We start from the raw sequence: 27,500 nt of genomic DNA on the forward strand, positions 1-27,500 counted from the left end.
GTGTGTTTGAGAGAGAGAGAGAGAGTCAAGGAATTTGGCAGTCATTTAAGCCAAATGTGTCACTTTTATTTCCAATCCAGTGTTCTGTGTAAAATCAAACTTCATGAATAGGTTATTGTTTGGGTTATTGGATTATGCATCTACACTGTAACAGTTCTACTGACCTTCTAATGGGTCTCTGTCTTGCAGTTCTTTATGTGGTACAAACAGCAAGTGATGCTAAACCAACTTCAACACCCCTCTCCCTCTCCCAATTTTCTCCCCTCTATACACACTCATATACTAACACTTCAGTCATGCTTTTGTTGTTTCTTCCCAAAGTGTTTTTTGAGAAAATTCTCTCGCTTTTTCCCTCAGACAGACTCAGGTAAATTGAGTTTTCAAGGTGAATGTCCCATTACTGGAGAAGGTTGACAAATTAATTTGGTGGGCGCCTTGTTGCAGTGTTGCTAGCGATAGAGACCAGGCTGTCAATTTGAGAAATGAGGTCTGGCTCATGGAGCCAGATGGGAGAGAAATTGAACAGCACATTAGCTAATTACTTATGCAAATCACCCCGGTCCTGCACCTTAACTTAAGCACGCTGGATGATACTTTGGGAGGCTGGAGAGTTTTAGATAATGTTTATCCTACAGCTCATCACCCCTCTCTAGTGAGGCTCTTCACCTGCTGAGTTGGCTCTATGAGGGATTACAACACACACGGGAACACACAAGTGTGTGCGTGTGTGTGTGTGTGTGGTAACACATAGAAGCACACATACACACACCTGCACCTGGACACATACTCACAACAAATGCGTCCTCCGTTCACACCAACACACTTGCGCATGCATACACATCCTCACTAACAACAGTCTTTGTCAAAACCATTTGTTTGTTGGTATTATTTTTCTGGCCATTCGGTTTCGCTCGCCACAGTTTACTGCAGCCCATCATAAACCTTGGTCTGTTTGTTGTTAACTAACAACAAGAACCAAGACTCTGTAGCCAGGTGTTCATTTACCGCCTATTGGCAAACACCGAATGGACACCCATGAGCCTGGTTTGCTGCATTCATTGCCTAGCCATATAACTATCTTAGCTTTGCCAAATGTCCTTCTACCACTGTGCTCATTGGGAGGGCAAAATGTAAATGTAAAGTACAAGACAACCCCGTCACCTAATGCCAATGACAAAATACACAGAATGAATAGATATTTCAAGTACATACACCAAAATAATTGAAATACTTCCCCATCTCTGCTATGGCATGAGTGAGCTCTTTCTCATATTCCTGCATCAAGTAGTGGAGGCACAGTATAGAAAGCAGTAGGCAGGGTACCATAGGGGATGAGGGTCTCTATCTCCCTGCATGCATGGCACTACTCCTCGCATCGGCGCAGGGTTTTACGGTGAGCTTAGCTAGCTCGATGCGGACCCCCTCCTAATCCCACCTGTCAAAACACACCAGCGCCCGAATTGAAGATCCAAAGATCCAAACCTAGTCCCCTTAATGAGCTAATCTAGCCCCGGATATATGCTGGGAAAATAGGGAGGGGAAAAGAAATCTTCAGTACAAATCAACGCTGTGTTCCACCTAGAACCTTTATCGTCAGGAGGAGAGACGTCCAGTAATAGAGAGCCAGGGGCAGTGGACACCTAGTTTCGATAGAGCATGGTTGTGTGTGTACCCGAGTGTGTGCGTGCGTGTACTTTATGTGTGTGTGTTGATGTGTATGTTTGAGAGTGTGTGTGTGTGTAGGCATTGATCCATCGATTCGTGTTGGCCTGACAGGCCCCAAGCGAATACGTCAGTCATATTAATGCTTTGGCTGTTAGCCGTCAGTCATTAATTAATGCACTCTCACCGTTAGCTTCTCCTAACCTGTCACTCCTGCCTCAAACACGCACACACACACTGGCACGTCAATAAGACACCAGAAAACTCCCCGCTCAGGAATGTCCACTTAATGTGGAGGAAACCGTGCTGACGGCTACATTTGAAATGAAGCCTGATGAAGTGTGGACAAGCCTTGTCCTATCATTATCTAATTGTAATCTATGTTGCGGTGCATCTAGTAAACTTTAGAACATTACAAAACACGACAAAGGGTTCTCCTCTCACCTGTACTGGGAGCTTCTTCATTCCCACAGAACAAAAATAATCTGGTCCAACGTCTGTATTTGTTAGTAGTAGATAACAACAATTAGCATTGAATATAAAAACCTAGATTAGTTTAGCTACTTATGTGCTCCTATTATAATTACGATCAGTTTTATTCAGCTGAAACTAGTTTTTTTCCCCCAGAAAAGTGCTTGTGCTCCTTTTCAACCTGAGGAAACATAGCAAGTCCAGATGTTTTAGCAGAGGCCTCTCATTGACAGTAGTCCAACATGCAGATTAGACATGAACCTGGATTTACCTCTGTTGTGTTTCCACCCACCTCTCACAGAGAGACCGTGACCCGAGCTCCTGTTCCAGACACAGGCGGCTTTCACATACGGCAGATACACTGATATGGAAAACCCTGATGTTAGAGTTTGGTTGAATCCATCCGTTCCAATTCCTATCCAGGAAACAAATGGAGACTCAAGTCAGGAAGTGAGAAACAAATATTATCCAAGAGTTGTGGTTGATGGTAAATTCACGAGCGGAAACAGAATTTAACCCAACAACTCGGATACTGTCACGGATTATACATTGTTCAACATGGATGTACTGTCCCACTGTCTTTATGATACGTAGTTTGGCTTCCGGCCCTTTGGAGGGACATGTGTTGTCTATTTAGAGAGTCGAACCCCGGAATGTTTTTCTCTGTAGAGTAAGGGAGCATGAGGAGGAAGTGGCTAAAGTTTCTCTTGGGAAACACCGCCGGCTCCAGCTGACATCAGGCGCTGTCCTATGCTTCTCCGCACAAACGTAAACACATTTCTGACCCCTGACCTCAGACACTCAGAATGATCAGCCCACTGAGGACTCTGAGGATAACCAGAGCCACAAATATACTACATTTCAGCTCCAGATAAAGCCAAGTTGAGAACAGCGGTCAATTATGTCTAAATTATACCATGGTGTTGGAAATGCGACCCATTTGGTGTTGGAGAGGCGACCCAAAACCAAACCTTCATGGTGAAAGTTTGACAAACATAGAACAGTACTAAGAGCATTCATTCTGTGCTGTGTTCTGGTGTACAGTATTACTAGGAAACAGACAGTCTTTAAATTAGGAACCCAAATCAGTGTTTTTATTGAAACATTTTATTAACTGCAATAACAAATGAAATGAATGTGTGAGTCTGCTATAATCTTACAAAGGGAAATAACAACCATTAAGCTCCCTAGAGTACATGCCATTGAAAGAACCTCTATAAATTATGGGGTCACACCAAGGTGCTTGTCTGGAGGGAGTTGATCAGTATAAATACGAGATAAAGCAGGGTTAATGAGATAAAGTGTTTATGGACATCTATGTGTGTGTGTGTGTGTGTGTCTGTTTGTGTGTGTTTTCGTGTGTGTTCGTGTGTGTGGGGGTTTGCGTGTATGGGTACTTGCTTGTGTGTTTACTTCACTGGCTCTTAGCCATATTACAATCCAATACCCCGTCACCGCTAAATTGACATTGAACAGAGATCTCAAACAATCACTTCAGTACAAACAGGCATTGTCATTCGTAGCTAAAACAACAGTCACATTCAATTGGCATAGTAAAGATTCAGTCAAACATTGGATCCACTTTCATATGAACCAGACATGGAGAAAGTGGGTTTAGTTTAGCTTTGGCTGGACATCAATGACTGGCTTGGGGCTGGAAACGTCTCTCCAGATCCCCATCTGTCCAGCTAACATTCATCCAGGGGAGATACATCCTTGGAGTCGCCCCCTTGGCCAGGGGTACAACTCACTATGGGCCAGGTTTCATTGGGCAGTGGACCCACCACACCAATTGCATGCCAGGTTGCACTTTCCCATGGCTAGCTGTGAGTGGGTGGCCGTCGGGCACAGTGGCACCCTGTGGCCAAACTGGCAACTTCCACTCTGTCGCCTCTCTCTTTCTGATGGAGGTGCAAGAGATGGCACGGCCTCGTCCGTTACCCGTTCCCACTGTTTTCAGGGGGATAGCAGAGAATGGTCGAAAACATATTCTTGCTTTAGAGTTGATTATTTATGCATTTGTGTTTGCCTGTTATCATGTGGTTCCTAATGCTATATAGAGAAATCCCCCTTTCCTTCATATTAAATGAACTACGTTCGTTGAATAGTGAATATAGAATATAGTGGAGGTTTGTATCCTCCGTGGCGTGTGTGGGAATATGTATGGTTCGACTGTAACGTCTGTCTGTCGTGTGTGTCGAGTATGTGAGTGTGTGAGTGTGAGTGTGTGAGTGTGAGTGTGTGTGTGAGTGTGTGTGAGAGTGTGTGTGAGAGTGTGTGTGAGAGTGTGTGTGAGAGTGTGTGTGTGTGTGTGTGTGTGTGTGTGTGTGTGTGTGTGTGTGTGTGTGTGTGTGTGTGTGTGTGTGTGTGTGTGTGTGTGTGTGTGTGTGTGTGTGTGTGTGTGTGAGCCGTTGGGCTAATAAAAGCTGTTCTGTGTAACTGAGAAGGAGTGAAGGGAGCTGTGATCTCAGCTCTTTAAGTGAACCCTCCAGTCTGAGCGCTAACCTGTCATCAGCCACGCTAGCACTCCCAGCACCGTCGCTTCGCGCTTTAATTAATCTTTACCTTTCCTAGAGGATCCACGCTCTCCCCTTCTCAATGATCCCACGTTGTGTTAACACCTCTGAAAACACCACCAAAGCTTAAGGAAAGTGTCAGGTTGTGGTACACTCTTTAATGAGGAGGAGGGGAACATTTAAGCCTTGGAAACTAAGGTAGCGAATCCGACAGATGTTTGATCAAGATTTGATGAGAGTCTACCTGTCTGCTCAACTGCGTTGAGATTTGACTTATAAAACAAAGAAGGTCCCTGTTTCCTGTATGTTTTGAGAGTGTAGAAGTTGAAATGGGGGAGTGATTGTTTCAATTTTTTTCCAGAACTGTAGAGATAAGGTTATTCTGTCTAATGCAGTTGTACACATTTCCCTTTATGCCCAGGTAATGCTGTGCCAAGTTCAAACAGCATAGAGTAATTTAGTGTAAATGATGTTCAATTTTCCTAAAGCAGTGTATTGTTCTTTTCACACCAGTGTAATGCTCTTGACTGGGGAAACCTCCTTTCATCTCCTTTAGCAGGGCCTTTCCTCTGTTGATGGATTGGCTTGGGACACAGCCAAATGGAAGACTGAGCTGATATGAGCTCATTTATGCCATTGTACTGTTTATAAGCAACCCTGAGAAAACTGCTTACAAATTTATGACATTTAAAGTACACATAGGCTACATTTGCTTTGTAGTTTCTTTCCCCAATACCCCACAGCCAGATCAAACCAGAAGAAGTATTTTTGGTGAAGCTGTTGTTTGGTATTGCACACAGTGTAACCTGAATCCAACAAGCCAGTTCATTCAAGTTAATACAACTGACAGTCCTAATTCTATTGTAGGCTGTCTACATTGTTCAGGTCGTGCTGAGTTGGTTGCATGCTGTGAAACACGCCTGCCCTCTATTTGTGAATTCCGCTGACGATGCAGTGTCATCTCTGACTGCTGGCAGTGAAAAGAGCCGCGAAACAAAAGGCAAAGTGAAACAGGAAGCCGAGAAAATGAACAGCAATGACTTCCTGCTCTGTCTCTGGCAACCCGCAGGTTTGTTTACTGGTGGCGCCATTGCTTCTGCTAATCAAAGGCATGGCCAGGAAAGTGGGAAAAAACAAAGATTGACACCGACCATACAGCACTTGACAAGTGGCCTCGTCGCGTTTGTTCAGCGAAATTAAACACTCTGGAATTTTTTCACCTGCTCACGCAAGCAGCCCGCGAGTTAGAAATAAAGACAATGCGCATACATTACCATACATAATACACAGCGACCCCCATTTAATATGCAAATTCCCTGAAATATTACTGAACACCTTCTGTTCGGAGCGAATACATTTGAATTTGCAATTAGAATGATCCTGTATAATTAATGAAAAGCGTCAATTTTTGGCTGCTTACTAATTTGATGAAACATATTGATGGGGCATTTAGGGAGCCAGCCGAATTGGAAGCGAAGCTGGACCAGTACTAGGAAAAGAACCAGAATGTGGTGCAGTTCCCATATGACGGTCCTGCTTGTGCTTAAGGTGCAGTCAGTTTGTGCGTGCTGGTGGCAGCGGTTGGATACACAGACCTTAATTAACCAGGAAGAATGTGACCTGGCTGTGTCCCCGAGATGGCACAGAACAAATTGCCTGAATCGCACATTGGCTTCATCTACAAATCAGGGAGTGTGTGTGTACTTGTGTCTGCCATGTCTGGTCCTAGCTCTTTATCTTAGCAGAGCTAAGAGACAAGAGAGTCGGAATCTTAAAACACAAAGAGGTTTAGAGAAACTGAAACAAGTGGAACTTAGTTCTACTGCTTTTACAAAGTGCTGTACAACTCTCAAGATTTAAGGACTGTTGCAGTTTCCTTCACAATGAATTTTGAAATAACGTTTGTGTCCATAAACCTGTTTCACATCTTTTGAACATTACAGCTATGGTTGATTTACTGATACATCATATATTTATAGCAGTAACCTGTTCAGATTTTGCAGATTGTTTGTAGTTTTTATCCCACTAAGATATTTGCAAATTGTCATAATTGTAAAAAGGCTATGCTTTGTGTGGACCTCTTATCTGCACACCAATACAATCTACTACCCAAACTACTCTACTCAAACATACATTCTTCACAGTCCAATCAAATCTACTCCAACAAAATGTCTTTCATTGATTACCAATAGTGAATAATGCTGGGCGTACATTTTTACAGTGCATCAAATACTTTCTTTAAATGATGTTAACTTTATGGAAATGATATCTAGGCATTTAAATGTGATAGTGAGATTTTGACTGTTTCAGTGTGGTATTTTGGCCATAGTTATTACACTGGGCACCATATTGTTATACATATCTTGTCTGCCGTGCCATGTGGACGGAATGGACACTGAGGCGCGCCAGAGTAGAATTCCGTGCCATGGCAGTGTAATTGCAGAAGCGCGGGCAGCCAATGGGAGTCCTCAGAGAACAGAACTAAACCCTAGTCATGGCAGGGGACACGCCAGCTGATTAGGAACCATCCTAACCACCCCAAAACGTCAAACCACTTCACAAAAATCCCCAATCATCCAAATCAGATGAAAACATAAGCTTGTTCCCAGGGACTTTGTCTCCTACTTGTTGTCGTTGACACTTTTGACCCCTAGCTCTCATCTTTGTGTTTTTAATGTTATGTCTGGCTTAGTCCCTGTAGTGTATGTAATCCATATAACACACACACACACACACACACACACACACACACACACACACACACACACACACACACACACACACACACACACACACACACACACACACACACACACACACACACACACACACACACACACACACACACACACACACACACACACACACACACACACACACACACACACACCTACCTCTTGACTCTCATTTGAATGGTTAGGGTGGAGGGTTAATGTGAAATCCATAGAGGGAGCACAACCAGCAGCTGATGCTGAGATAATGCTTTTGTCACGGAGGTATTTGGCCGTGTGTGACTGAGTGTGTTGCTGTTTTTGGAACGAGTGACCCGTGTGTCAGCTCGGATTTGTGCGAGCCTTGTGCATTTTGTGTGTGTGTGTCTGTGTGTGTGTGTGCATTGTGGTCTTCTGCATATTATTATCAGTTAACCTGTAGTGTTGTAATGTTGATGTGAGCGCATAGTATTTTTCATTTTTGCATACATGCTGGAGAATGTATTCATGTAAGTGTGAACACATTTATGAGTGTGTGTGCGCCTATTTGTATGTCTGTGTGTGTCTGGGCTGGATCCAAGCTGTGCACCTGCACTACTCTCAGGACTTCATTTCCCTCTCCACTCTCCTGTGGCAGACAGCCATGCTGGAATATCTACTGCTTTCCCAGCAGCTCCATATCAATTACTCTGCACTTCTCACCCACTTATGAATATTTATGATATTTGTAATAAAGTACCTCTCCTAACTTGCTCTTTGTTTCTTGCGCCCCATTGATTGAGGCCTGTTTGCTTTACCTAGACCAGTAGGTGTAGGCTATTAAACCCTTTCAAGCCCTAGGATCAGTTGGTTTTGTGTGCGTGTGTGTGCACGTTTGTGTATCTTTGTGTGTGTATGTGTGCATGTGTGTATGCATATTTTTTGGGGGACAAAACCACTGCAAATAGCAAACAATTTTCTTTAAAAAAATATATTTTCACTTCTTCTTCATTCATAAATGTTTGTATATTTTCTAAATATGTAAATAAATATAAATATGAATGACACTTTCATAGACAGAAAATGTATTTGAGATCAAGGCCGGATTATCGAATGGGCATGCAGAGCAAGTGCCCTGGGGCCCCCGACCTCCTTGCAGGAAATGAGCTATTCAAACAACAAAACATTTTCTCCTACCCATGGCAAAAAGTGTAGAATTGCAGGAAAATAGCTTTAAAACTGCAACATTTTCTCTTAGCCTCATGATAAAATGTGTAGAATAGTATTATGAAATCGCAACTGTTTCTCTCTGCACCGTTGCAAAATTTGTTGAAAGGCAGTTAGACCCCCCCCCCCCCCCCCCACACACACACACACCCAAATGTGGTAGTCCGGCCCTGTGTGAGACACATATTTCAGTGCTCCAGGAAGCAGTTACAGTAAGATACTGTAGGTCTGTATCGCTCTGGAGAGAGACTTAATTCCTCTCTGGCACATTGGCGTCTGGATGCTATTAGCTGTGAATGATTTCATGAGTAATCCACTTACACTGGCTGGGAATATGAAAAGATGAATGTTGACATCAATTCTGCACTCTGGACAATAAAGGATGTAGCGTTTCTCGCTGATGAGAGCAGCATATTGTTTTTTAAATGAAAAATAAACGTTAAACGCAGCATCAATTCTAATTCAATGGATTATTTAATGTTTCATTACTGGTGTGCTGAGGACTCATTGGTGGTATTGTTAGAGTGTCGAGAGGATATGTTTTCCTTCATACTCTGACTCATCTGCAGTCCATTCTAGTAGGAACTCTATTCTCCCACACTGGGAGTGAAACTCTCCAGTGTAGGTCAGGGGCAGTTAGGATGGATTCCACTGATGCGCACAGCAGACATGGTCCGTGTTCGTGACTATTTTCTCACAGGCTTATATGAAAGAGATAGCTTTAAAATATACTGAACAAAAATATAAACACAACATGCAACAATTTCATTGATTTCACTGAGGTACAGTTCATATAAGGAAATCAGTCAATTGGAATCAATTCGTTAGGGCCTAATCTATGGATTTCACATGACTGGGAATACAGATATGCATCTGTTGGTCACAGATACCTAAAAAAAAGGGCCTCGCCATGTGCCTCAGGATGTCGTCACGGTATCAAATTGCCATCGATAAAATGCAATTGTGTTCATTGTCCATAGCTTATGCCTGCCCATAACATAACTCCACCACCACCGTGGGGCACTCTGTTCACAACGTTAACATCAGCAAACCTCTCGTCCACAGGATGCCATATATGTGGTCTGCGGTTGTGAGGCCAGTTGGACCTACAGTACTACCAAATTCTCTAAAATTATATTGGAGGCGGCTTATGGTAGAGAAATTAACTTTAAATTCTCTGTAAACAGCTCTGGTTGACATTCCTGCAGTAAGCATACCAATTGCACGCCCCCTCAAAACTTGAGACATTTGTGGCATTGTGTTGTGTGGCAAAACTGCACATTTTAGAGTGGCCTTTTATTGTCCCTAGCACAAGGTGCACCTGTATAATGTTCATGTTGTTTAATCAGCTTCTTGATATGCCACACCTGTCAGGTGGAGGGGTTACCTTGGCAAAGGAGAAATGCTCACTAACAGGGATGTAAACAAATTTGTGAAAAACATTTGAAAGAAATACACATTTTGTGCTTATGGAATATTTCTGGGATCTTTTATTTCAGCTCATGAAACATGTGGTGAACACTTTACCTGGTGCGTTTACATTTTGGTTCAGTTTCGAAATGCCTTCGACTAACTGTCATTTCTTCACTAATCTCTTACTTTGATTCATTATTCTCTTACAAATAAAATGTCACACTTTGTACTCACAGGTCCTGCATAACATTAATGCAAAGGCAGGTTCATTTGAATCTGGACCATAGTTACCGGACCCATTTCACGTAGCGACAGATTAAAAAACGTACATACTTTGCTCTTAAAACCCGAGCCAAAAGGTATCGAAACGATAATCACAACCTTAACACCCATTTCTCTCTACTTATCCAAGCAGCCGGGAAACATAATGTATTCATAAAGCTAAATCTGCTCAGTGAGACTGGGAGGAGATGTTTTTGATGACTGCAACTGGCCCCTAATGGTGTCCAGGGCCAGGCCAAGGTCCAGGCAGATGGCGTGATGGAGTTCACCTTGTCCATGACCGCCTCATTCCCAAAGCAGCTGAGAGAAGTCTTGAGCCAAACAGATGGAGAATATCACTGGGCTATCTCTCTCTGTGAGTTAAAAACCTATGTCTGAAATGAGAGCCCCAGTTAGAAAAGGAGCATAACACAACAACAAACGTCTTCTCTACCCAAGCCCCGGCGTTGTTTTTTCCAATTAGGTGTTGTTTTGTGCTGTGTTGACTCCCGGATGAAGTTTCCTCCTCCTTTTATTTGGGCTCCAGTCGTGTTTGATTAAACCTACCGTTTGAGGCAGTCTAACATGGTTGGGTTCTCCGCCGACTTCAAAGGCGGGCGTAAATTACTCTGACTTTGTAACGATTGCATCATTATGCTTCTTCTATCAATGTATCACTGCCTATATATCGGTTTGTTCCTCCCTCCTTCCTTCCTCCCTTTTTCTTTGTCTTATCTCCTCTTCAGCACACAAGGAGTACAAACAAACAGAACAACTAGGAGGCTGACATGTTTTTCCCTAGTCAGGTGACAGGGGAGGAAGTCTCTGTTGTCTGTAGAGGCGTTCTCGGTGTACTGTCTCCATTCACAAACAATTGAAGGGGGCAGCGCTTGAAAAGGTTAAAGTGGCATGAGCGATATTAAAATTAAACGCTTGAGAGGCAACCCCCAGGCCATTTATTCAAATGGGAGAGTTATTTTTAATTTTGGTTCAATAAAGCAAGACGCTCACCCATCTCTGCCCAGATACTTAATTAAATACTTCACGCAGTATATTAGTTTTCTGACGCCAGGCCCCGTTTGGAATAGTAATAGCCATAAAGAGAAACATTTGTCTGACAGACAAAGTGAGGGATAAATCACTCTTTCCCCGAAGAACGGTTTTGAAATCATAAAAAGACCCTGTCTGTTGGTGTGAGAGAAATGATATTACTTAGTAGGGTCCATTTCTCAGACCATTATAATTTGCATTCTTTTTCTGAGAGACAAAATACCCTACTAGTTTTCTGTGGTTAATATTCATCTATTGTTATTATTATAAAAGCATATCTGGCAACTCACTGGAACCTGAACTGTGACTGAAAAGAACCACAAATTATTTTCCTTGTTCCTGTTCTGTAGTTCTGTGGTCATATTACTCTCCTATACAGGAAGTTGATATACAATACATCTTGGTTGAAGCCTGCTTAATGATGGGACTTGGATTCAGTCCCTTTTTCCAGTTACATTACACTGCAGTACAGTATGTATAAATGTGGTCTACATTTATTTTATTTTTTTACAGTACAGCATATCTCCTCTCCCTCTCCTCCAAGTAAGATGTCTCCCTGTGGGCCGTTTCCATGGCTCTGGCTGTGCTTGGTGTCTGCCTTACATCCCCATATTTCTCACACTGATCCCAGTCTGCAGGGTCTAAACTGGTGGCATCTGCTAGTCCGTCTCTCCCTCTGTTTACCAATATGCTCGCAATCTGTCCATAGGCCCCTCATTGACTGAAATATATGGCTTCATCTCAAGTATACAGTGAATCTGCCTCTCCTTAGTCCTTAGCATGCTACAGCGGTGGATTAGGCCTGATTGATTCTGCCATGCACTTAGTGTGCAGTATGTACTGGTACTGTGAGGTTGTTCCTCTAAAATCAGGATAGATGCCATTTATTGGTGAATAACAGACATGGTTTGGATAAAAAACTGTCATCAGGTGTATGGTGTTCAGCTCTTTGTTACTCCAGTGTCTGTGATTGTGTGTGTGTGTATGTGTGTGTGTGTATTTATTTGTGTGTGTGTGTGTTACCACTCTACAAGCAGTCCTCTCTGCTCCCTCTGTCTACCTCGACAGCCTGCCTGCTCTGGCGCTAGGCCCGAGGCCCACTCTGCATTAAAAAGCCTGCAGGCCCCGGTGTGAAAAATGGGGCCATTTGTGCTTGTTTGTAAGTCCTGTCAAAAAGCAGCACCTCTGGCCCGGCCAGTTAACAAATTGGATGTTTAATCTGGTGACATTCCTATCTGGGCCAAGGGCTAATGTATGTGTCTGAGAATAACCTGGGCGGCAGGCGTGATAGATGGCGGCCTATTATGGCCGGTATTTAAATCAGAGAGGACAATTCCTCTGTCGCCGCCCCCAGACTGACAGCTTGATTTCAGCGCTGGGGCCTGGATGGAGCTGTCAATCAATGTGTCAGGGAGGGATTTTATTTTTTCTTCCTCTACTGGAAAGGTTGTTGGACAGCCCGTCCTCTCTCTCGTCTAGACGGTGATTGTAGAGATGTGAGGGAGGATGGAGGCGAGGCTATCTGGTAGCCACAGGTCTGTGACTTTGACCAGCTGACATACAGGGGATGTGCTTGAATTCTACTCTCTGATGCCTGGCACAGAAACAACCCGTAGCTCCTTCCCCCTAGGCAGTTATAGATCTGGGAGGATTGGATAAGTATAAGCAATATGGTGATAGTTCCTATCATATGGAAATGGCTTACAGGCTCATTCTATAGAGTAATAATATTTCCAGACAGAAAGATGTTTCCAGACAGATGCCTCATCTGTCTTGACACTGATGTCAAACATTTAAAAAATTGGTTCAGACTTACTCAAAGAGATTCAATTGATATAAATTGACTCAATTGATGTTTTAACCCTCCAGTTTCAAGCTGTCAGTAGACCTAGTCAAGTTAATGATTCAATGAATTATTCAACGCCACCTCTATGAAAGAGCTGCTTCTGCATTCAGCTCCATACATCGCTGTTCAGGGCTTTACCTCTCATTGTGGGGATTCTTCCCCTGCTGTGGAACTTATCATAGGGTCTGTGTGTGTGTTTGTGTGTGTGTGTGTGTGTGTGTAGCCTATGCATGCATGCTTGTGTGTGCAACCTCCTCCTGCTGTTTCACTCATCACATTGTGTGTGTGTGTGTGTGTGTGTGTGTGTGTGTGTGTGTGTGTGTGTGTGTGTGTGTGTGTGTGTGTGTGTGTGTGTGTGTGTGTGTGTATCCACCTGCTGTTTCACTCCTGCTGAATTCCTCAGTTTGAGCTCTCAGCCTCTGCTTTTGATGCACAGCGTTTGTTGTGGTTCTATATCTGACGCTCTGAATACACAACCCGAATACATCTGTTCACCGTTCCCACTCTACCTCCAAAACACCTCAGAGATAACGGCAGCATGTCTCTTCTACCTTTTCAAACTTTCCAAACAGTACCGAGGTTTAAAGGTGTTTGATACAATTACACTCATATGTAACAGGGGAGTGTGATCTTTCGGGTGTGTGAAATTATTATGGGTTGTGGAAACAAAGGACTGATTTTTGCAGCTTGCTACAATTTCTAACCCATGCCTGGACCATGAGGTCACGGCAAGTCACATATTTTATTCTCTCTCGTTAGAGCATTATGTCATAGAGTGATTTCGATTGGAGAGACAATATGTTCTTTGCCATGGCAACAGGGTCAAAACACAGCTGAGGAGGGACCAGAGGTAACCTGAGTGCAGCGGAGCAGAGTGTGTACGTGTGTGTGTGTGTTTGAATGCAAGTGAGTGTGTGTGTTTGTGTTTGAATGCGAGTGAGTGTGTGTGTGTGTGTGTTTGAATGCGAGTGAGTGTGTGTGTGTGTTTGAATGCGAGTGAGTGTGTGTGTGTGTGTGTTTGAATGCGAGTGAGTGTGTGTGTGTGTGTGTGTTGTGCATGGATTCGAAGGCGGGTTAAGTACAAACATACAGGAGGTTGTGGAGGAACACTGGTTCACTTGGTCAAACAAACAAACTCCCTTTCTCTCTGTGCACCAAAGCACTTTCTCACATCCACCCTCAGAATAGAGCCAGCCACGCTATCTGTATGAAATAATGATGGGATGTTCTGTTCATATCTGTGCTCCAGGAATTCTGCATGTGTTTTTCAACGATAGATCTCACATTAAAATTGGAAACAGAGACAGATTTTGCTGAACACACAGCAACATTTTTCACAAGCTGGTAACACTACTGTAACACTTTACTATAACAAATCAGGACTGCTTTCGAAAGGATAATGTTGATATGATAAATTAAATATTGATTTAGTATAGTCAGATATTTTCTATGATCTAATTATGTATCATCTCTTATACAGTAGCAGAGTTATTTTATCCTATAATGGAAATGGCCAGCCGCCAATTTACCAGGTTCAGACAAAGTCTTCATCCCAAACATTTTCAGCAGTAATGGATATTATGTCACATTATTTTTAATGTTGAATAATCTGCCTCTGATCAAAGATGAAAGGTGAGGTAAAGGCCTGGTGCTGGTTTTTATTGCGATCAATTAAAATGGATTTGATTTTCAGATATTTAATGCCATCTGTCTGTATTGATGAATCCTACTCTTGTACTGTGTTCCTTTCCAGGCAGAGAGTCAGCCTTCCTTAATATGGTTGGAAGTGAAACAGACCCTTATAGAACGCATAATGTGGCCACTCAATATTTTAGAAGTAGAAAATGAATTGTGCAAGACACTCTTAGCAGAATAAACTGCTTTTGTGTCTCTGGCAAAGTTCGGGGAATAAGGGACCAGAGCCATAATGTGTTGTTAAGACACTTAAGACAATAGACAGTCAAGAATGTGTGTGTGTGTTTGTGTAGAGAGAGAGAGAGAGAGAGAGAGAGAGAGAGAGAGAGAGGGATCTGTTCCAGTGACTGTTTTAGTGCCTCATCAAATATTTAGTTTGATTGTACATGGTCCTGTAATTGCCATCTTGGCTACTGAATTATTGATGGCATGTAGCAGAGCTGAGGAGAACCCTGGTCTTGGAGAGTTGGCAGAAGTGGGGGGGGGGGGGGGGGGTCACACACACACACACACACACACACACACACACACACACACTGAGCCATATTGTTAACTCCAGCCGTTTCATAGCCTAATTAGCTGTACAGGAGCTTCCTCAGAATGTGTCAGTAATAATTGGAGGAAGGCATTTGTTTTCAACACAGAAGAGTAAATATTAGTTACTGTAATAAGACTGTGTGGAATATGGTTCCTTCTAATGTTGAGGAACAATGTTCCCTGAATTTAGCAGCACAACAATAATTAATTTACACTAGATCAAATCAAATGACAACTGATTGTGAAACAATTAGTGACATAGCTAATTGTGTTTCAGTGTCTTAATGCACTGGGCAGACTGTGAATCTCTGGGTCCAATCCAAGTGTTTGATTAGACCTTCTCTCAGTTATACTGTAAAGCAATTCAGTAGCGTGTCATCTCTCAACTGGCTCCAACCTTAGTTAAAAAATTGGAGAAGTCGACCTCAAAGAATCTGAGGCGCTATCTCATTGCCTCCTGGTGTTGCTCATCTTATAGTAAACGCCACCGCATGGCTCTGACTTTTCATAAAAAGCAGCAAACACTCAAAGCAAATTGTGGGTCAGAATTGGTAACGCAGCAGCTTTTAAAAATACCCTGCTGAAATATTGATTTTCTTTCTTCTTCTTGCCTAACGCAATAAGTGAAAGATGGGGAAGGTGTGTGTGTGTCGTGTGTTTGTGTGTGTCTGTGTGTGTCTGTGTCTATGTGTATGTGTGTGTGCATTGTATGGAGTCAGGAGGGCCTTGTTATTTGAGCCAGACATAATTGCTTCAGTATAGTGCTATGGGTGTGGCCCCAGAGTGACATCATTCAGAGTGGACCTCAGCTCACATCCCTGTAATGAAAATGATGCTGAAGTCACACACTTATTCCCTGCTCAGGCTCATTCAGCTTTAGTGTACGTAATATGAAATATCTCAAGCTTTATTCCTTTGACACAATACACTGCATCCAGTGTTTCAATGCTTTCACAGCTCTCATTTTGTAATATTTTAAGTCAGAGGGCCCGCATAGTGATTTCCTATAGGGGCTCTTAGGATGCTTGGTCTTTACGTTCAGTGTTTAATTCATTTCCTCCGTCATGGCCTACTGCCGCTTTGTTCAGCTTCTGTTGCCAAGGTTATTCATAAAGCTGTTGTATTTGGACTAACTACATGCTGCGTTCCAATAGTCACATCTCCTCTCCCTTACGTCAACAAGGTCTTATATGCAGAAGATCTTATAGGCAGGAGGTCTTACGGGCAGAATGTCTTATGGGCAGAATGTCTTATGGGCAGAAGGTCTTATGGGCAGGAGGTCTTATGGGCAGGAGGTCTTACGGGCAGAATGTCTTATGGGCAGAATGTCTTATGGGCAGAAGGTCTTATGGGCAGGAGGTCTTACGGGCAGGAGGTCTTATGGGCAGGAGGTCTTACGGGCAGAAGGTCTTATGGGCAGAAGGTCTTATGGGCAGAAGGTCTTATGGGCAGAATGTCTTATGGGCAGGAGGTCTTATGGGCAGAATGTCTTATGGGCAGAAGGTCTTATGGGCAAAAGGTCTTATGGGCAGGAGGTCTTACGGGCAGGAGGTCTTACGGGCAGAATGTCTTATGGGCAGGAGGTCTTACGGGCAGGAGGTCTTACGGGCAGAATGTCTTATGGGCAGGAGGTCTTACGGGCAGAATGTCTTATGGGCAGAAGGTCTTATGGGCAGATGGTCTTGAAAGATAAAACTGAGATGGAGTAGTAAACCCATCCAGTCCTTTCGTCTATCAGCTGTCACTGATGAAAGGAGACAAGGACAAAAGGAGACAAGGAAAGGATGCCTTGAGAAGAATGGGAACTCAGCCTAAACTGAGAAAATATAGAGAAAAGGAAAGACTAGGTTAGCCTAGCACGACTACAGCAGCAGGACTTCCTGCCACTAGCCACAGCTCCACATTAGAGGCTGGCAGGCCCACACACACCTCTGTAATTGATTGCAGGGCAGCGTAATGAGGTGACGGCTTAGAACGCTTTTACCTACTTGTTAAGAGCAGAGGAGAGACGGGAAAAACAGCCTGGAACTAATAACGAAGCCATGGCTGTAGATGGACATTCATTATTTATGGTGGTTTAATATGTTTTCAATACTGAGGGAGGGAGGGGTTGAACAGAGAAGGAAAAGTTACTCCCTGGCTTTCCTCCCTTCTGTCCTTCTCTAAATTTAGCCTACGTGATTATTATATGTGTATATTTATCTGAGAAAGGAGGTTTGAAATAACTTCCAATCAGGTGTGTAAGTTCATTGGATTGTCACAGATACCCAAGAGACTGAAGCTGGAGAGATAACAGTAGAAGAGAGTATTGAATATTTGAAGTGAAATATATGGTGAAACGTGGTCAAAATGTTGATGGGCTCCAGTGCTGAGCGGTGCAGCTTCCAAAAGCCTGAGAGTCATTTTCTCCCACTAACTCTAGTCTCTTCTGATATGATAAGGATGTCTCAGCATCATATGTCTCGTATAAACTGTCACTTAAAATTCTCTCCCAATTTGAAAGCTAAAACAAAAGAATCTCTGCAAGTCTGGTTTCGAACGGCTTTTCAATGCTCATACTCTTAATATAGGCCAATAGAACGGGTGTATAGTCATTATATTTCTGATATAATGAAAACCCTGGTGGTTTATAAACAAGGGATTGGAATTTGTCCAATCATACAGAATTGTACTTCTTATTTACAATCTAAGTGAAGTAAAACAGTTTTCTGATGGGTTTGGGTAACCCTTTAGTGACAGATTCATTGTGCAGCTGTGAAGTAACACAGTTTACAGCAAGAGCTAAAAACAGACCACTTTCTCTTATTCCCATTTCTCAAAGTTGAGATCAGCATTCAACTTCCGTCTTGGCATCTTCTACAAGCAGCTACTTCTCCCTCTGCTTCTACAAGCAGCTACTTCCCCCTCTGCTTCTACAAGCAGTTACTTCCCCCTCTGCTTCTACAAGCAGTTACTTCCCCCTCTGCTTCTACAAGCAGTTACTTCCCCCTCTGCTTCTACAAGCAGTTACTTCCCCCTCTGCTTCTACAAGCAGCTACTTCCCCCTCTGCTTCTACAAGCAGTTACTTCCCCCTCTGCTTCTACAAGCAGTTACTTCCCCCTCTGCTTCTACAAGCAGTTACTGCCCTCTCTACTTCTACAAGCAGTTACCTCCCCCTCTGCTTCTACAAGCAGTTACTTCCCCCTCTGCTTCTACAAGCAGTTACCTCCCCCTCTGCTTCTACAAGCAGTTACTTCCCCCTCTGCTTCTACAAGCAGTTACTGCCCTCTCTGCTTCTACAAGCAGTTACACCCCCCTCTGCTTCTACAAGCAGTTACACCCCCCTCTGCTTCTACAAGCAGTTACACCCCCCTCTGCTTCTACAAGCAGTTACTTCCCCCTCTGCTTCTACAAGCAGTTACACCCCCCTCTGCTTCTACAAGCAGTTACACCCCCCTCTGCTTCTACAAGCAGTTACTTCCCCCTCTGCTACTACAAGCAGCTACTTCTCCCTCTGCTTCTACAAGCAGTTACTTCTCCCTCAGCTTCTACAAGCAGTTACTTCCCCCTCTGCTTCTACAAGCAGTTACACCCCCCTCTGCTTCTACAAGTAGTTACTTCCCCCTCTGCTTCTACAAGCAGTTACTTCCCCCTCTGCTTCTACAAGCAGTTACGTCCCCCTCTGCTTCTACAAGCAGTTACTTCTCCCTCTGCTTCTACAAGCAGTTACACCCCCCTCTGCTTCTACAAGCAGTTACTTCCCCTCTGCTTCTACAAGCAGTTACTTCCCCCTCTGCTTCTACAAGCAGTTACTTCCCCCTCTGCTTCTACAAGCAGTTACTTCCCCCTCTGCTTCTACAAGCAGTTACACCCCCCTCTGCTTCTACAAGCAGTTACACCCCCCTCTGCTTCTACAAGCAGTTGCACCCCCCTCTGCTTCTACAAGCAGTTACTTCCCCCTCTGCTTCTACAAGCAGTTACACCCCCCTCTGCTTCTACAAGCAGTTACACCCCCCTCTGCTACTACAAGCAGCTACTTTCCCCACTGCTTCCGAGCTGCTATAGCAGAACCAATCCAAAGGGAACCAGGCTTTGATCGGGTGCCGCCTTTCCATGAAGAGACCTGGAATCTTACATTCCTTGTCAACTCCTGCCCAGTGGCAGATGGAGGATCCGGGGCTGCCGAGGCAACATCACATGCTCCCCCCTCCACGGACCTCACCATCATCACTCTATTCCTATTTTTGTGTTCTCCGTTTTTTTTCCTTCAGTTTTCTTGTCGTTTCGAAAGCTGTGGCGAATCTTAACTCTGAACTGGCTCTACCCAGGGCTTCTAAGAGGGTATGTTCCAGATTCTCGCTTTTTCTGCGAGTTGGTGTGCCTGCTTGGTTGAGCTCTGCTCTGGTCTAATTCCATTGAAAAACACATTGTAGCTGTAATATCAGCGCGGCTGGTTGGCTTGCCAGGCCCTTGTCTCCAGCTGCGTTTTAATTCAATCCCTATTGATCTATATCACTCCTCCCAAGGACTCTAATATCATATGAATTGGGCTTGGGGATGGGTTCCCCATGTTGTTTTATTCCATTGTCATAAAGGACATTAGTAGCCTACAGTGCACCCAAGATAAAGTTTCAGTCAATACCAGCTAAATAGAGTAGCCATTAAAAAAATAAAAAATAAAACCAAATGGCCATATTTCTTTATGTAACAAGGCTCTTTTGAACTCACAACCCCCTTTCTCTTTCTTTGCTTAACACTGTACCACCACTCAAGGCGGTTTAGATATTTTGATTGCGCAATGAGGAAATTGCTTCGCTTACCACTGTGTGTGTTTTAAAGATATTGTTACTGTCTTATTAGGGAGAAATCGATGCTCTCTTCAGATAGCAACCATTTATTTCTCTCTGACAGGGCTGCTCTCCACTACAGAAGACTCCCAGCATCCTTTGCAATGGAAAAAAAAAATTGCCGGCTGCATCGGACGAGGTTATCCCTTGGTTAATGTGACATGGCTGTCTGCGACCTTGCCAGTTGTTAACTTCCTGGATTATTATTGTAATAATGTGGCAATTAAAAAGAAAGTGCTCCATCAAAATAAGGGGCTTATGGTCCAGGAGATGGATATGCGGAGGTTACATGGCAGTGGGAAATGCATTAAGATGGCAATCCATTCTTACTGTATGGCTGGGTGTCTTAGCTCCAACTACTGGGTTATTACGGCTCATCCTCATTGATATCCATTCCCAGTCAATACCCCTCTGTTACCGTAACAACAGTCAATCAACACATGGGAGAAAGGATTGGACATAAAGAAGGACAAATCAAAAGCCAACTCTAATGAGACACCATGAGTCTTTTTGTCTTTATATGACTAAATGAAGAAAAAGTTGTTTTCTATATGACTAAATGAAAACAAATGTTTTACAGGATTTTATTCAAGCATTTACTGAATGAGATGTCCTTCGTTTGATTTGGGCCAACCACAACATAATGAAGCATGGTTGCTATTTTTTCCCACAGCATCTTATTGATAATTGTGTCATCATTTAGATGTGATCAACTGTTTTCAGTGCTTGAATGAAACCTTTTGATTAGAGTTCCAGTGTAATATGTATGTACCTTTCTCTTGTGTTTACAGATTCTTCCTGAAGTTCTTCCTCAAATGCAATCAGAATTGTTTGAAAAATGCAGGGAACCCACGAGACATGAGACGGTTTCAGGTAAGACCCTATTTATGGTTGAACCTCCCACTATGGTGCCACACAACACAAGTTATCTCGTTCTGCTCACAATCCAGGTACATTAATTAAAAACAAAAGTATATCGTAAAGGTTCTCTGTTTATCTCACAGGTGGTGGTCTCCACTACGGTGAATGTGGATGGCCATGTCCTTGCTGTCTCTGACAACATGTTTGTCCACAACAACTCCAAACATGGCCGGAGGGCTCGACGCCTGGACCCCTCTGAAGGTACAACTATCTCACACTTACAGACAACTTGATATTTTCTCTAAAACCTCAATATGTCTTGGTGTCTTTGGCCACCTGTGTACCAATGTCTAAAAACCTTAGCTGTGGTGAAAATGATGGCGCCCCATTTTATTTTGCCCCAATGAACAACTAACTTTTAATCACATCATCCTCTTTATTGGACGAAATGAAACCCTATCCTTAAGTCTGGAAAAGGATGATGACATCCTCATTGAAGTGGGGGACCTTATTACTAAAGCCCTAAAAAAAACACCCCTTCATCACATTGGCAAATCTACCTCACTGCGTCGTTTACGGTTATGATGTAAGATGGTGCCTTATAGTGAGAAAGAATAGTACTCTTGTTCTTAAAAAAAATATATATATTGAACCTTTATTTAACTAGGCAAGTCAGTTAAGAACAAATTCTTATTTACAATGACGGCCTAGGAACGGTGGGTTAACTGCCTTGTTCAGTTGCTAGCACTATTAAAACCTTGTCCCCTTGTAACCTACCAGCCTAGCGACCACACAGTGAAACAGTTTCAACTTACTTCTCAGAGTTTCTGAGTTGAAAGACGACTAGAGCATTGCGATACACTGGATAAACAGTACTTAGGCATCCATAGAAACACCGTGAGAGAGTCCCATGGTTGGTCACCACTGACAGCACCAGAGCGCAGCCAGGAGAGCAGTACAGTACACGAGGCTATCACTGAAGTCATAGGCCCCACTTAGGGAATCTCACAGTCTTTCATCTCAGCCAGATTGGGATGTTTTCAGAGGCGATAAAGCCGACATCTGCTCCTGTCTTTGTTCCACCGTCCCTGTCCCCCCTCCTAGATAAATGTACAACGTTTCCACAGTCTGTTTCACGCCATTGTGTTTTATTCATTTGTGAGAGTCCCCGTTTGACTGTGTGTTTACTGCTGTGGCAGAGGGAATTGAATAACGATGACAGGTGACTACCAGGGAAAAGCCTCTACTCCATCAACACCCTCAGCAACTGTTAAATGACGAGAGAGAGACTCTGTTATACAGTAACCCATTGGAGGAAGCTCACTGTGTTTCCTTTAATCTACTGGTTTCAATTGCCATTTATAAACTGGGTGGTTTGAGCCCTAATAGCTAATTGGCTGGTAGCCGTGGTATATCAGACCGTATACCATGGGTATGACAAAACATGTATTTTTAATGCTCTAATTACGTTGGTAACCAGTTTATAGTAGCAATAAGGCACCTCTTGGTTTGTGATATTTTGCCAATATAGGCACTCCGCGTACTCCGCAATGCGTTGTGCGTAAGAATAGTCCTTAGTCATGGTATATTGGCTATATACCACACCCCCTCGGGCCTTATTGCTTAATTTACTCTTTAAAGGTCTGTTTCCTATGCCCCTCTGCCTGGGTAGAGAAAAACCTCATGACAAAAACAAAGAAAACCCAGTTTAGGGATCACCTTTACATTTGCAAAGGCTAAATAGTTCCACCACTCCAGGGCACAGTTAGCATGACTACCTTTACACCATGGACCAGTATGTCTATATAGGATTTACACTCCTATCAATTGAATTGAATTGGCATTTGTCCCTGACTTGAATCCAGGCATAAGATCTGGGAGCAGACTGTGGCAAAGGTATCCCACCTCCACCGCAAGCCACATAAATGATTTGATCACAGGCCTCTTTCCCCTCTTACAAGTGCTGTGGCTGTTTGGCCAGATATCCTGGAGACAGGACCAGTTAGTCAGCCTGTCTGTCTCCATCTTGTTCTGCCTACACACAGTCTGGTCAGGCAGGAGACACTGTAATGTTTCTATTGAGCTTATCGATCCTCTGAAATTGAAAGAAATCATAACTGTGCATTTTTGATGAGTGAACTAATTGACATCATAGACGGCAGGACCGTAGGCAGGACCGTACTACTACTAGAAATCTGTTTGGAGAATTCACATAAAACAGTTGTCGCTAATTTGTTAATGCTACCCTTGCAATATGTCATGTTGCAATCTGACAGTGACAACATTCCTCTTAGTCTACAGTTATGTACTGTACTCATAAACGAAAGCTGGTAACACAAGAAGTTTAAGTGATATTGAAATGACAACCCAGGTTGTACTTAAAACAAGTTGGAGGATTAAGTCCCTTTAAGTAGAAGTCATACCCGTCCTGCTGTCTGTGTTTCCGAAGCAGCTACGCCCTGCATCAAAGCCATCAGCCCGAGTGAGGGGTGGACGACCGGGGGAGCCACTGTCATCATTATCGGAGACAACTTCTTTGATGGACTGCAGGTGGTCTTCGGCACTATGCTGGTCTGGAGTGAGGTGGGTCCAGATACACACGCACTCACACACACACACACACTCAAACGCACACGCACGCGCACGCACACACAGACACACACACACACACACACACAACCATGAAAAAGGAATAGCTGAAAAGTCTAGGTGAAGAAACTAAGAGTATGACCCGGTGCATAAGATATTGAAATATGTTCAGGGTGGAACACCTGCTTCAGAGACGACAGGGGCTGTCTCGGTGCTTAGTCCTTGGTCACTCTGTTAGAGGCAGGCAGACACCTTCCCTCCACAGAGTCTCTATCTCTAACACATACGGTACACACATGGAACTAATTGTCAAACTCACTGCCTTAATCAGTGTGTATTCCGTTGGGTTTACCATGTTCCATAGTTTGTCCATATGTACTGCCTGAACTGGAAGTTGCTCTAGATATTATTGTCTGCTAAATGACTTCTATAAATATAAAATGGGAATTTGCTAGACAGAGTGGTGGATGATGCCGTAAATTTACCTTGAAGATCGAACTAAGACATTATTGTAAATAAATAACAAGTAACGTAAATAGACCGTACCTCCCACAGTGCACTGCTCTTAGCGTTAAATGAGTGTGTGCGTGTTGATGTGTTCCAGCTAATTACCCCCCACGCCATCCGGGTCCAGACGCCCCCTCGCCACATCCCAGGGGTCGTGGAGGTCACACTCTCCTACAAATCCAAGCAGTTCTGCAAAGGGGCGCCAGGGCGGTTTGTCTACACTGGTAAGATCACTGTTCATTTCTTTTTCCTCTTCCTCTTCCCATAGTTTTTTTTGTTTTGCCCTCTCTCAATATCTCTCTGCTTCCTCCTCTCCTGCCCTTTAATGTTCTTGGTGTCACTTTATCTGAAGGTTTGTTTGTTAACTGCTTATAAACGTTATTACATAATTCAGCCATTATATAGAGTATAGAAAATGGGACTGTTATATCTTCCTATAGGATTTATTGTCCTCTATGCTATATATGACCGTACATATAGTGGTGGTTACATTCCCACCTCGCCTCTGTCCTTTCAAGGTGGTAAACATTTTCCCTTGTTCAAGGGCATTGAGTCCTACCCTTCTTTTTTGCTGGAGTTTTTCCCCAGGTTATCCTTCAAGCCTTTGTCTGATGTCCAGACTTTTATGCCGGGCGTGACTGCTGCCAGAATGGAGTATCGCTCCCTTAAATCAGCGCTTTACTATTACCGATTATTACTTTGGAATATCCAGATGCCATTCAAAGTTGCAGAAAGGTCAGATGGATGGCTGTTTAGTGAGATAAGTAAATGTCACTCCGTTGCGGATGAAAGATGGGACTGCGTTAAGGCTTTCTGTTAAACATAGGTATTCGCTGCAGCCTGCTCCCCTCTTTGTTCAAAGCACCGCTTAGTTCGGATGCAAGTGTTAGCGGAGCAAATAGACAACTTCACAATGGGCCGTCCAACCCAGCTTACGATTCCTTTTGCAATGCTAATATCTGATTCCATTTGGCGATATGACTGACAACTGTTCAGTGCATTGCTTTTATAGAACTGTGTGGTGAATAGAGCCCCCTTGTTATCTCATTCTGTACGCCCATTAGGCCGCGGGAGGTGTTCTCTGGAGCAAAACGTGTTGTGAATCCCTGGAAGGAGTTGAATATCTTTGTGTTCTTCAAAACAGTGCTATATCATTATGGAAGTACTCAAATGTTGTCAGCATTCATATTTTCAGTCAATAAAAATGAAAACATTGATTGTTCGCAAAACAACAAAGCTGTATTTCCCTAATGGTATCTTTGTTCCAAACGTTGCAACCTGGTCTCAGAGCATTTCTTATTATTCTGTACGTAAATCTTAGAACTCAATTTAGTATGATATATTACGTTTCATATGGTATGTATTAATTTACTAGATGTACAATATGTTATGAATTGCCTAACATATGATACGTTATGAATTCTAGCTATGTGGCTATGTTGCTAATGTTAGCTAGGCTGGGTGTTAGGGTTAGCGTTGCGTTTAGGAGTTAGGTTAAAGGGTTAATGTTAAGTTTAGGGGAAGGTTTATCTAAAAGGTTTAAGGTTAGGATTAGGGGAAGTGTTAGCTAACATTCGAAGTAGTAAGTAGTTGAAAAGTTGCTAATTAGCTAAAATGCTAGAGTTGCCCGTGATGAGATTCAAACTCATAACCTTTGGGTTGCTAGACGTTCGCATTATACGCCCACTCCGGCCACTTAAGTAATATTCTGTCTTATAAAACCACACCAAACATAACATATAATACTAATTTGAGTGCATGGATTTACCTTTACTATATTACATCTAGTCTATGAGACCAGGCTGAACACAGACAGGTGGCGGCATCATAATATTGTACAAGTCTCATGGTTCTTACTTCCAGATTGAGACCCGTACTGTGCACACATCAACAGTTAATCTGATTTACACATACATATTTCAAGATTGGGAATGGGTCCGTGTGCATTTCTAATGCATATTTATTGTGCCAGGAGTGTGTTATATTCATGAATGCAAAATGAGGCAAGCTTTTAAATACTAAATAGCTTGTGTATAATTGAACAGGAAAGAGAATGCATCCAGTCTCAATGATGTCATTTCCTCTGGGGAATTTCCAGATGCCCAAGTGAGCTCTTCTTTCAGTGTGTCCCCTCCCAAAAACATAGCCCTCTTTTATCAAACAGTGTAGCATAGCAAATCAGTTGAGTTGTAGAGAGGGACGTACCTACTGTATATCGTTATGACATATCAAAGGTTTCATCAACACATTTATTTTGTTTGATATCATGCCAAAAGACCGAGCTTTCTATGAGTTTTGAAAGAATTGCATGTGGGTCTAAATGTTTTTATTTCGCTCTATGTTCAAACTCAGTGAAGCATAGGAAGACTGCAGCTTATCCACAATGCAGAGACAAACAAGACTTTGTTGACTCTGTCACTGCCCTAACGTGGCTGGGTCTACATGAACTTATGAGACAGAGAGAGAAGGGAGGAAAAGGAGAGGAAGTGAGGGAGAGGGAGAGATAGAGGGAGGGAGAGGGAGGGAGAGAGAAGGAGAGGGAGCGGGAGAGAGAGAGAGAAAAAGAAAGAGAAAGAGAGAGGGGGAGAGAGAGAGATTTTAGTCTTCTTGATATTGAAACTAAAGAGATGTGTTGGGTCTGGTGTCTAGACAGATATTATAGGCACTGGTTTCTCCCATAACTAAACAGACAGATGAACCAATTGCTTCTTGGATTGTTTGTTTTCCAGTCAGAATCATTAATGTGAGCCCCTCTTGGACTTTCTCTTGTGCAGTACTTGAAATCCATATCTCACACATTATATCCACATACAACTGTGATGGGCTCTCAAGCACATATCTTTCTCCCTTTTATTCATGTGTCTTCCTCTCATTACCAACTGCACATCTCCATCTTCCCCTCTATCTCCCCCTCCTATTCCCTCTCAGCCTTCTCCCCATCTACCTCTATCTCCTCCCTCTTTTCCCTTTCTTTCTCTACCCTCCCTCTCCCTCTCTGCCACCTCTCTCCTCCCTTCCTCACCCAGACTTCCAGTCTCTCTCAGGGGTTGTATATCCCCAGGTGAAGCTCGAGGAGGGGAGGGTGAAATTAATGAGAGGAGCCTGGAGGTATTGACTTTCCTGGGAAAACACAGCTCTCTAAAAATCAGTGGCCAAGTACTGCAATAACTCAGCACCCATCGATTCCCCTTCCCCATAGGCTACATTGATCTATGCATTACAAGCATTGAGGCTGGCAGCATGGATCCAGCACCACCACCACCCTGCCTTAACACAGCCCCATTAAATACTGAAATAATGATACCGCTACTGTTACTACCACTGCTGTTACTTGACCACCACTACTAG

The 27,500-nt window shown here is 43.3% G+C and overlaps 1 protein-coding gene across 8 annotated transcripts in view; it reads left to right on the plus strand.

Moving 5' to 3' along the window:
* LOC109865053 (transcription factor COE3-like) overlaps nt 1-27,500 on the plus strand; it is a 101,255-nt gene that overhangs the window by 36,437 nt on the left and 37,318 nt on the right. For 5 of the 8 annotated variants that reach the window (XM_031797018.1, XM_031797024.1, XM_031797022.1 and 2 more), the window contains exons 7-10: nt 20,987-21,068; nt 21,200-21,317; nt 23,506-23,639; nt 24,250-24,376. In XM_031797018.1, coding sequence (XP_031652878.1) covers nt 20,987-21,068; nt 21,200-21,317; nt 23,506-23,639; nt 24,250-24,376 — 461 coding nt within the window. The remainder of the gene's footprint in view (nt 1-20,986; nt 21,069-21,199; nt 21,318-23,505; nt 23,640-24,249; nt 24,377-27,500) is intronic. The other 3 variants (XM_031797025.1, XM_031797021.1, XM_031797019.1) reach the window with 1 other exon arrangement.

The sequence above is a fragment of the Oncorhynchus kisutch genome, linkage group LG19 (assembly GCF_002021735.2).
Source record: "Oncorhynchus kisutch isolate 150728-3 linkage group LG19, Okis_V2, whole genome shotgun sequence".
Taxonomy (NCBI): Eukaryota; Metazoa; Chordata; class Actinopteri; order Salmoniformes; family Salmonidae; genus Oncorhynchus; species Oncorhynchus kisutch.